Source organism: Tiliqua scincoides, chromosome 5 (genome assembly GCF_035046505.1).
Source record: "Tiliqua scincoides isolate rTilSci1 chromosome 5, rTilSci1.hap2, whole genome shotgun sequence".
NCBI lineage: Eukaryota > Metazoa > Chordata > Lepidosauria > Squamata > Scincidae > Tiliqua > Tiliqua scincoides.
The window spans coordinates 41,992,368-42,004,563 of record NC_089825.1 but is presented as its reverse complement, the minus strand read 5'-3'; the positions used below and the strand labels follow the sequence as shown (position 1 = coordinate 42,004,563).

The 12,196-nt window shown below is 47.0% G+C and overlaps 1 protein-coding gene across 1 annotated transcript in view; it reads right to left on the bottom strand.

Annotated features, from left to right (window-relative positions):
• The window catches only part of KAT2B (lysine acetyltransferase 2B), a 53,727-nt gene extending 50,245 nt beyond the window's left edge, over positions 1-3,482 (bottom strand). The window contains exons 1-2 of the mRNA XM_066629151.1: positions 3,381-3,482; positions 1,312-1,839 (exon numbers count right to left, since the gene is read on the bottom strand). Coding sequence (XP_066485248.1) covers positions 1,312-1,839; positions 3,381-3,482 — 630 coding nt within the window. The remainder of the gene's footprint in view (positions 1-1,311; positions 1,840-3,380) is intronic.
• Positions 3,483-12,196: the final 8,714 nt, after the last annotated feature.

The window sequence follows — 12,196 nt, the reverse complement described above, 5'->3', positions numbered from 1 at the left end:
CACCAATGCAAAATGATCACCTTTCTTTCTTTCTTTCACTTTCTCACCTTTCTTTCACTGGGCGAAAGGAGGGGTCCAAAGGAGAGAGAAGGATTGATAGATTGTTAGCCCGCCCTCTCTCCCTTGCCCTCTCTCTCTCATTAAGGAGGCTGTTGTTAAAGGACTGTTCAGTTTTTAAAACTGATTTTAAAGGGATGCATTTTTCCCCTTCTCCAGGGATCAGCACATTCTTTCTCATTTGCAGGGGCCATTCATGTTGAGTCAAATCCACTGTTGAATGGGATTTGTTGTTGAATGGGAAATCGTGTTGACCCAACAATCTGTGTTGAGTCAAATCTGCTATAAATAGGCTGGACCTGTATTACATATAATTTATTAATTACAAGAAGGCTCTGTGCTGTCTGCTCACAGGGAAAAAGAACATGTTTAAGGTTGCAATCCTATCCCCATTTACTTGAGACTTACTATAGTCAACCCTATTGACTATAATGAGACTTACTTCCAAGTAGACATGCATAGGATTGGGCTCTAAGTTCTTCTCCAGGACACAAGGTTAAGAAAGAAAACATGTCCTGGAAAAAGAGGACATGTGGTCACCCTGAGCATGTGCAGAGTACACAGAAGAGGATATCTGGTCACCATCATGCCCCCCAAACACAAACACTGCATTCACCCATATAGGATTGCAATTGTAAGAGTCCAATCCTACGCATGCCTACTCAGAAGTAAGTGCCTCTGTGTTCAATGAGACTTACTGCCAGGAAAGTACGAATAGGACTGCAGCCTCAGAGCCCAATCCTATGCAGGTCTACTCAGAAGTAAGTCCCATTTGAGTCAATGGGGCTTACTCTCAGGAAAGTACAGATGGGATAGCAGCCTCAGCATTCCTGACAGAGCACAGCACAGTTACATAGAAGACACTGGTTGCGATCCTACGTGCACTTTCCTGGAGTAAGCCCCACTGAATTCAATGGGACTTACTTCCGAGTAGACATGCATAGGACTAGGCTGAGTTACTAAGCAGATCCTCCAGGGAGAGAAGTTGTTGCCGGGCTAACAAAGGGGGAGGGGAGGGGGAAGCAGAGGCGCGCGCGCACCCACCAGCCCAGCCCCGGGGCTTCCTATTCCCCTCGCGTCCAAAAGGAGCCGGGAGCGGCCGAGCCGCGCAGCACCAGCGGGAAGAGGAGCGGCAGCGCCCGGGGCGCCCCTTAGCGGCAGCCACGAAGAGGGAGGGACGGAGGTGGCTGCTACGCTGTCGCTCCCGCGTTCTCTTCTCCGCCCCCCACCCACCTCCGGGCCGGGCGGTACTACCTTGCAGGCGGAGTAGACGCCCAGCTTCTCCAGCTTCTTGGCGCGGGGCGCGGAGCGGAGCTGCGCCTTCTTGCCCGCGATGCGCGCCGAGCCGGGTCCGCCTCCTCCCGCGCCGCCGCCGCCGCCTACTCCTCCCGCTGCAGCCGCTGCAGGGCTCTCGGCGGCGGCGGCGGCCGCAGCGATGACCGCTCGGGCGGGTCCTCCCGCGGCCAGCCCTCCCGCGGCCGGCGACCCCTGCTGCAGCGCTCCGGCGCCGCCGCCGCCCGCCGCCGCTGCAGCGGTCGCCCCCGCCCCGCCCGAACCAGCCTCAGCCATGCCGCAGCCCCGGCCGGCAGGAGGCTCGGTGGGTCGGTGGCCGCCGCCAGGCTCGCTGGGTGCCCGGCTGAGTGTGCTCGTCGAGCGCTCTGGACCTCCCCTTCCCCGCTCCGCTCCGCTGCCGCCGCCGGCTGCTCCCCGAGGAGGGAGGGGACAGGCCGCACCGCGGGCGGGTCCTGCTGCCGGGAGAGGAGGAGGAGGCGGGGGCGCCCGCTAGGAAGCAGCCAGCAGGCAGGGAGAGACGGACGTGTCGGGGGAGGGCGCCCCGGCCACACGCCGCCACCCGGCCCCCGCCTAGGAGGAGCGTCCCCAGCAGTCTTCGCCTGGCAGCGCAGCCGCCCAGGGGACGCGCCACCGCGCCTCGGCCAGCTGGGCTGGCAGGGCGGAGAGCAGCTCCTGGGGCGGGGACGTGCCCGCAGCAGCGCGTCTTCCAGGGAGCCTTACAGTGAATGGCATCTGCTGCAGCAGCGCCCCTTAAAGCAGGGGATTAGGGCTGCGTTCCACACTTTCCTGGGAGTAAGCCCCATTGACTATAACGGGACTTACTTCTGAGTAGTCATGCGGGGGGGTGCGCGCGCACACTCCATGGAGCTTAACACCCCCCCAGGTAAGTGTGTTTAGGATTGCAGCCTCAGCCAGCCCACACAGGTTGTAATCCTGTGCACACTTTCCTGAGAGTAAACCCCATTGACTTTAACGGGACTTACTCCTGAGTAGACATGCACAGGATTGGGCTCTCAGTTTGCAAAAGATCTTGTCACACTTAGTAACTTGAAATTATTTATATATATATACGCGCGCGCACACACAGTATATAAAGTCCCTGACTATAATGGCACTTACTTCTGAGTAGACATGGGGTATCCCCACTCAGAGCCCAATCCTATGCATGTCTACTCATTACAATCAAGGGGGCTTACTCCCAGGTAAGTGTGCATAGGATTGCAGCCGCAGCCAGGCTGCAATCCTGTGCACGCTTTCCTGGGAATAAGCCCCATTGACTGTAATGGGACATCTGAGTAGACGTGCATAGGATTGGGCTCTAAGTGTGCAAAAGATTTTGTCACACTTTAACAATTTAAGACAAGACTTAAACAGCACTTTAAACAACACTTTAACAACTTACTGTGTGCCCGTCCAGTAAGGGGCTGCGATCCTACTTACTTAACTGGGAGCAAGACCTATTTACTATGATGGGACTTACCTCTGAGTAGACATGCAGAGGGTTAGGCTGGTAATCTCTTGCAGCACAATCCTATGCATGTCTACTCAGAAGTAAATTCCATTGTGTTCAGTGGGGCTTACTCCCAGGAAAGAGTGTATAGGATTGCAGCCCTAGTCCTTAAAATGCCATGGGAGTCCTTACCCCCCCCTTTTAAAGGAGCTAATTGTCCTTTTTTGTTAGCCGTACCAGGCCAATAAGACACCTGGGGGGAAAGCCCTGTATCTCCTCCAGAGGTTCCACGTTGATAATCAAGTGCTTCCTGAAGGCGAGACCCTTAGGCTACAATCCTGTCAGCACTTACCTGGGAGTAAGCTCCATTGACTATAGTTGGGTTTACTTCTGAGTAGACGTCCTAGGCAGGTTTGCTCAGAAATTAGTCCCCCTTGCGTTCCATGGACTATTTTTACTCCCAGGAAAGTCTGCATAGGGCTACTGCCTTCCAGCACAATCCTATGCATGTCTACTTGGAAGTAAGCCCCATTGACTTCAGTGGGATTTACTCCCAGGAAAGTCTGCATAGGGTTACTACCTTCAGCCGCAAGGCAGCGTTGGGGTCCGCCAAGACCAGCCCAACAAGCAACGCGACCTCGATCTCGACGACAGTGCGGGTGGCCCGCCCTCGCCCTAGCATTTTCCCTCAGAGAAGTAGCCAGTGGCGTAGCTAGGAGAGTACGGACGCACCAGATGAAGCACACGGTGGGGGGTTGACACACTATTGGCCAGAATTTTTAAAATCTTGTTATTTTTGAATAATAGCATCATGTTATATATCAATCGATGCGGGATTTCATGCAGAATGCAATGAAACAAACTGCGTTGCAATATCTCTGTTCTATCAAACGTTATCAAAACACCATAGGAGGGGGGCAATGGTGCATCACCATGCCACTGCCTGCCTGGGGCATGGAGGAGGTCCATCATGGGGGTGACACAAACACTAGAGATGCCGCTGGAAGTAGTGCTTGGTCCACGGAACCTTATGATGCTGCCATAAATGTGCTCCCTTTTGAACCCAGTTCTGCCCAGCCCACAGGTGTACACATTTGATCCCTGTTGCGAATATGCAACCTTGGGCAGAAATGGCTTAAAGTGCCACAACTTGTGGTCTGCTGCAGCTTGGGCGAACGCCACTGCCCTTTGCACGTGTGTGTGTGTGTGTCCCAGACAGTTTTGCATTCAGGGGGTGGGGAGGAATTATTTACTTGTGGAAAGTGTTTGGTGCTCATCGTTCCAAGGATCCCGCTGGCAGCCCTGCCCAGTGGGTGCCTCCTCCCATTGCACTTGCTAAACTGGCGTGCCCAAAGTTGTGTCACACACGCAGAAGGTTCCAGTTTCAGTCCGTGGCCTTTCCTAGGAGGACGGGGGGGAAAGACCCTACCCTGTCTGAAAGCCTGGAGATGCCACACTGGCGTGATAAAAGTTGTGGCACGTCCAAAAGGGCCTCTCCTGGGAGGAAAGATCCCTTCCTGAAAGCCTGTGAAGACGATCCTACACTAGATCGTCAAATCCGAGGCAGCTTCCCATCATGTCCCCGTGATTGGCGTTTCAGATCGTGCTAGAGACAGTTGCAGTGGTGATGCCCTGGGGAATGCTGTGGGGTGAAGTCAGCAGAAAGTGTTCCGAAGTTTCAGGACGAGGCCCCATGAATCAGTAGGAACTGCTGGCTGGTCTATCATCTCCTGATAACAATCACTAATTACACATCCGCCCATAGAGGGATCAGTGCAAAAGAGGGACAGCCTTGCTGTAGTCATGCAATCTGATGAAGCGACCTGGAACTGAACCGGTGTTGCACCCAGAACAAATTGAGCCACACCAGTTGGTTTAATGCAGTGGTTCTCAAACTTTTAGCACTGGGACCCACTTTTTAGAATCCGTCAGAACCCACCGGAAGTGGCATCATCAAACAGGAAAATTTTTAACAATCCTAGGCTGCAATCCTACCCACATTTACCCAGGAGTAAGTCCCATTGGCTGTCATTGTTAAAAGCATATGCATAGTAGCCTTTTCACAGTACAGATCAGTAACATTTCCCCAAATGCAGTCACATATCAGGGTGGCATCAGGTCTAATACATAAAAAGTAAAATTTTGAAATGAATGGGGGCCCACCTGAAATGGGCTCGCGACCCACCTAGTGGGTCCCAACCCACAGTTTGAGAAACCATTAAACTTTAATGAGTGAGAAAGGGATGCATAGCAGATATACTAGCCCTGAAGTCAGGTGATTGGGTGCCTGTTAGTTTGGAAGTGAAACGGGGCAACACACGAATCTGTGGCTTCTATATGGGGGGGGGGGGACGCTCCTTAAGTGCAGAAGTGAATGAAAAGATAGATACTGTATACAGAATAGCTACTGTATATAACACTTGTGACCTCATAAGAAAATATTACTGCTTCCATCTCATGGTGTGGTGGGGCTGGAGGACTGCTATACTTTGCTGGAAAGAGAGGGGGCGTGCTATTGTCGCCCAGGCACACAGCTATACTAAACTTGGATGCCATTGTTTTCAATGGGCAGCTCCCACTTCTCTCCCCTCCCTCAGGAAAAAAGGGGGAGTCAAAAGGAACCAGAAATCAGGCAGGCTGTGTGAGTCTATCAGTCTACTATTGAGCTCTGTTGAAAGAAAGAAAGAAAGAAAGAAAGAAAGAAAGAAAGATGCAAGGGAAGGCACAGGATGCAGGTGTCTTGTGTGCTCCTTGAGGTATTTGGTGGGCCACTGTGAGATACAGGAAGCTGGACTAGATGGGCTGTGGGCCTGATCCAACATCCTCTGGAAGGATGTTATGTTCTTTAAGAAAGAAAATGGGGGAGAACGGAAGAGGGAGAGGGGGAATTGGCCAGTATCTTACCAACTTATATATTGGAGACCACAATCCTATGCGTATTGATAGACTGATAACTGATAGACTCGTCTATCAGTTATGCGTATCAATCCTATGCGTATATCTACTCAGAAGTAAGTCCAATTATGAGGGGTGTGTGCCATTTGGTTAAAATAATTGCCGCTCTGCTGGCTGTTTTAGGTGGAAGGAAATGGGAGGGAGGACTCATTTCCCCCTCCCCACTGTCCAGCATTATCATTGTTCTTTCCTGCTATCTATCACAGTAAAATGCAGTCAGACCCAACCCTGACCTAGTGCACAAGTCTCTGCAGGACTACTCAGAAGTAAGTGCCATTGTATTCAATGGGGCTTACTCCCAGGAAAGCCCTTCTGTGCTACTCAATGCAGTACAGCCAGAGAAAGCCTCAAAGGAATGAATGGGAAAGGAGCCAAGACGCCTAGAGAACTTGCCCTCTTGCCCTGTGCCAGCTCGCTGGAGTTGTGGCCAGTAAGTGTTTGTTCGTGACGTCCCTACGTGACGTCACTGCTGGTTATGAAAGAAGAGGCGTAGTAGCAAGGGAAGAGGAGGACGCGCGGTCGGGGGTCTCTGGAAGCCTGGCAGCTCCATCCACAACTTCGAGCCTGATTGCTGCAGGCCAATCAGAACAGCCCCTCAGTGGTAAGGGATACGGTTGCTATAGCGACCGCTGCAAACATTGGAGATGCTCTCCCAGCATGGACAACGCCGGCCACAGCGAGGAATCGCTCCCAGAGAACGAGCCATTGTCTAGAAGCCAAAGGTAGGCTTGGCACAGGGTGTCACCGAGGAGTCAGCGGAGGCATCTGCGGAACGTGGTGACTTAGCAGGTGCTGAGATGACAGCGTGGAGGCGGGCTGTACAGCCCCCTCCCCCCCCCCACAAAAGTCCAGGAGGATGTACAACTCTGTGTCAGAGATTTCAATGCTTGGTTTAAAAAGGGCCCAGCCAAATTATGATAGTGTCTCTTTTCAAACTGAGACAATACAGATGATGACAGCAGTTATTTCAATAAACAGGGCTCAGATTTCAGATTTTGGGGGGAAAAATTGACTCAAACTTTATTTATTCATTTATTTAATAGAATTGGATGTTTTAAGAGTAAAAGATTGTCAGCCCAATCCTATTCACATTTCCCTGGGAGTAAGCCCCATTGACTATAACGGGACTTACTTCTGAGCAGACATGCGTAGGATTGGGCTGTAAGACAGAAAATAAAGATCTAAATAATTCTCCTCCTTTTCATCATGGTTGAATACAGACACCTATCAGACATGCCTCTCAATAATAATAATAATAATAATAATAATAATGATGATGTGTATATTGCAGTGTTTCTCAAACTGGCTTGGGACCCACAAGGTGGATCGTGAGCCAATTTCAGATGGGTGCCCATTCATTTCAATATTTTATTTTTAATATATTAGACTTGATGGTACCCTGGTATGTGATTGCATTTGGGGAAATGTTACAGACCTGTAGTTTTAACAAGCTACTATGTATATTCCTTGAACAATGATAGTAAATGGGACTTACTCCTTGGTAAGTGTGGGTAGGATTGCAGCCTAGGGTTGTTAAAAATTTTCCTGCTTGATGTTGTCACTCCTAGTCATGACATCACTTCCGGTGGGTCCTGACAGATTCTCATTATAAAAAGTGGGTCCTGGTGCTAAATGTATGAGAAACACTGTTATACTGTATATCATTTTTCAACAAAAAGTAGTTAAAGTGGTTAACAGCAAAATAAATCAGTAAATCAGAGTAACTGGCCCTCCTCACCCCAGCAGTATTTTTTCTAGTGGCTGTCTGCTGGTGTTCTTTTGCATTTTTTAGATTGTGAGCCCTTTTGAGACAGTGAGCCATTAGCTACTTAATTTTCTCTGCAAACCACTTTGTGAACTCTTTGTTGAAAAGCAGTATATAAATACTGTTGTTAATAAATAATAATAATAATAAATAATAATAATAATAATAATCCCCCCATGGGGCACTACCTTGTAGTGGTGGTGGGGCAAGATGGTTCCCTGTCCCCAACGTCTAAAAAAAGATGAAGAGACAATGGCAATAACCTTGTAAAAAACACCATATTGGGGTGGACATTTGCTCTCCCCCTACTAAATAGGACATCACTTTAAAAGATCTTATTCAACCCATAAATGTATACTATACATTGTCACAGGTTGTTTTTTTTTTAATTGGGGGGGGGGGTCAAATGTGGCCTTCACCATATCATTAAACAGAAAAATGAAATGCATTTGATGTAGTGGTTAGATCACCGGACTTGAAGAGCAGGGAAATCTGGGTCTGAAGATCTCCACTTGGTACGAATCTCACTGATGGACTTCGGAATGATCACAAATCACTGTCAGACCAATCTGTTTCTATAATTGTTGTAATGATAATGGAGCGATGAGCCACATGCATGCCAATCTGAGCTCCGTGGAGGAAAGGTAGGATATGTGATAAATAAATGTGTTTATTTCATTGCAAAGGCACATACTCTGTAAACGTCTGTTCAACATTCCGTGTTAGAGGATCATACTATCCTTCGGCAAAGATGACTGAAAATAAAGATCTAAATTCTCCTCCTTTTCATCATAGTTGAATTCAGACATCTGTAACCTGGTGCAGATTTGTCTCTCCTGCAGTTTGATATACATTGCCTTCTGAGTTTCATGCTATAGAATGTATACACTTTTGTATATGCATCATGCATGGCATACATAATGGCACATTTAAAATCTCGGTAGCACAAATAAACAAATCCCATGCAATTCATGCTTAATGTACCAGATGTATCTGGCTGTGAGTGACTCTCATATTGTGCTGAATCTTCAGTTTCTTATTGACCTTGGTGTTTTCCATTGAACAAACCCTTGGATCTTTTTCTAAGAGAGTTGGCATGAATGTTTGGATTCCCATGATGGCCTTTATTGAGTCATATCAACCTTCCCACATTTTCAACTTGCAGAGTAGGAACAACAGCAGTCTTTCTCAGAGGCAGTTGCAAGAGATGGAGAAGTATTAATTAAGTACAGTGCTACTAAGAACACAGTTATGCAGGTGGGCCCTTGAAATCATATAGGTAACATATCATGCATACCAGGTGGTAAGCTTTTTTAAATACACACAAGGAATTTTCATTTGTGCTTTGTTTGTTTGTTCGACACATTGTTGCATTCTGTGCTGATCTCCAGCCTCTTTTATGAACTTCCCTTCCTTCCCATTGTGGAGATAGGCTGTGGTGTTTAGGAGGAAAGGCTGCTGTCCTTAACACACTTGTTTGAAGATTTCCTTTGTCAAAATCTGCTATAACTCACTATAAACATGGATTTGACAGACTTGTAGAAGTGCTGTAGAAACTGTTATAGTCTTATACAGTATAGGCTACGACAGTGGTTCTCAAACTTTTTAGTGCTGGGACCCACTTTTTAGAATGAGAATCTATCAGGACCCCCCAGAAGTGATGTCATTAACCTGGAAGTGATGTCATGGACAGAAGTGACATCATCAGGCAGGAAAATTTTTAATACCCGCATTCGACTAAGGGCGCAATCCTAACCCCTTATGTCAGTGCTTTCCAGCACTGGCATAGTGGTGACAATGGGATGTGTGCTGCATCCTGCAGTTGGATGGCACTCACAGAGGCCTCCTCAAAGCAGGGGAATGTTTGTTCCCTTACCTCGGAACTGCATTGCCCTTATGTCAGTGCTGGAAAGCACTGACATAAGGGGTTAGGATTGCGCCCTAAATCAAATTAAGTTTACAATCAGTTTAAGTTTAAAATGTATTTAAAATAAAGAACAATCTCTAGTTGCTGTTCTGTTTAAAAAAAATTTCCCAGACATCCCAAAGGCTGCAATCCTACCCACACTTACTCAGGAGTAAGCCCCATTGACTACATAGTAGCCTGTTAAAAGCACATATCTGTAACATTTCCCCAAATGCAGTCACATACCATGGTATCATCAAGTCTAATACATTAAAAATAAAATACACATTAAAATGAATGGGGACCCATCTGAAACTGGCTTGCGACCCATCTAGTAGGTCCTGACTCACAGTTTGAGAAACGTTGGGCTAGGGGCATACAATGTAAGTGCATGTACCTGGACATATCCATAAAAATATGGGAATAAAATCACAGAGAAAAGTAACTGGGATCCAACTGAGGATTTGGGAATGCTGATGCCCAGTAGGATTTTTTACTTGCTTCTCCTTATTTCCCCTAATGACATATCACAAATTACTTTGAAGTGCCCTCTGGTTTCAAAATCAGTTCATTATGCAACATGATGGTTGCTGTTTGAGAAACATAAGCCCAAAGTCCTCTTGGGCATGAAGAATAAGTTGCACGGTTTTCTTGGGCCCCAGCCAGGAGAACATAGTTTTCATTTGATGAGACTAATTGAATTACATTTGACTTTGTTGTAGAACATCATGTCAAACAAAATCACAAACCGTCTCTCAACAAAGCCAAGCAGTGGAAGATTCCAAGATTACAAATGATTTCAAGAAAGTTGGCCAACTTGACATTGCTGTCCATTGTTCCATATGTGAACAAAAAGTGCATATTAAACAATTGTTTCATCATAAAAAAGCCCATCACGCTCAAGCTACACTGGATTATCAGCACCCATGGACAGAGACAATAGATATAAACAAGATAGCCCTTCGGCGACAACAGTTAATTTCAAATATGATGAAGACTTCCACATACACTGAACGGGCAAGAGAGAAGATTGGCTGTTCCGTCGAGTTCCTTAAAGAGAGCCTTAAGATCGCTCCATATTTTTGCATCAACAGCATTGTTCAAAGTTCTGTGCAGGTCAGAGAAGTGAGCAGCCCTCTGATAAAAGCCATAGCCATTTGTCAAGACAAAAATACTCTTTGGCACTCAGAGTTGCAAGATGCATTTGTTGTATTAGACAATTATGGAAACAGGTCAGGAGTGTGCTTCCTTGGACTCTTTGATGGGAGCAATGGAGCTTCTGCCGCGGAGACAACTTCGGTTGAGCTTCCTATTTTATTCCTAGAGCAGCTCTCCAGTGGTGATAACTCCTACCAAGTGAGTGAAACGGAACGACAAGTGCTAGATTCATTCCGCACCGTCTTTCGGGCAGATTATAAAATGAGGGAGAGAGTTTTCACGGTGAGGAACACTGCTTTGAAAGACAAAAACACGACCTCTCTGCCAAGCCAATATGAATGGATTCACAGAGCGTATGCCAAGTCTTTTTGGCGAATGGACCGGCTTTTACGACTCGGAAGAAACGAAATTTCTAGGGTCTGCTGGAGTAGCTGTACAGCCACCACCTGTCTAGTGGAAACACTAAGCAATGCAAGACAGCAACAGCAACAAGATCAAAAGGTCAAGGAGAAGCTTGGAAGGAGCATACATGAAACTGAACAGGTCATCACACAACAGGAGAAGCCACAACCTGAAAGGATAATAATAAGTGTAAAGAAACAAAGCAACATAGATGAACAAGGGGTGGCTCTACTTTTAAGTAATCAAAAGACAGAGGGCACCAAGATGGGGGAGGAGCTTAAAATAATAAAGGAGGAGGAGCCAAGTGTCTCAGAGGAAGAGTATAAGGAGCTTCCTCCAACAAATAAAGACATCACCAGGGGAAAGGATCTGCCTGAAAGTAATCATAGTACTGCACAACCAAATGAGAGTAGTTTTGGAGTAACGGATATTGCTAGTAGCACTGAAGAACAAGGGGTGGCCCACTTTTTAAGTGACCAAAAAACAGAGAGTCTCAAGACTGATGACGATGATGAGGAGCTTAAAAGGATAGAGGACATGAGTGTCTCAGAGCAAGAGGATAAGGAGGTTCCTTCACCTAATGAAGACAGCACCAGGGAAAAGGATCTGCTTGAAAAGGATCAAAGTACTGCACAACCAGATGCAAGTAGCTTTGGAGTAATGGATATTGCTAAGAACATAGAAGAACAAGGGGTGGCTCCACTTTTCAGTGACCAAAAAATGGAGAGTCTCAGGTCAGATGACAAGGAGGATGAGCTTAAAAGGATAAAAGAGGAGGATGACACAGGTGTCTCAGAGGAAGAGGATAAGGAGGTTCCTTTAAGTAGTAAAAGCATCAGACAAAGGAATCTGCTTGAGAATGATCATAGCACTGCAAAATCAGCTGAGAGTAGTTTTGGAGAAATGGATATTGCTAATAACACAGAAGAACAAGGGGAGGCCCCCCTTTTAAGTGACCAAAAGACAGAGGGTATGAAGACAGAGGAGGAAGAGATACTTGAGAGACTAACTGAGGACATGAGTGTCTCAGAGCAAGAGGATAAGATAGCAAATGATAAAGACAGCAGCAGAAAAAAGGTTCTGCTTGACAACAATAGCAGTACTGCACAACCAGATGAAAATAGTTTTGGAGTAATGCATATTGCTAATATTGGTATGTATACACACCCTATATCACCCTCCTCCACCCTTTTAGTGGCACAGTAACAGC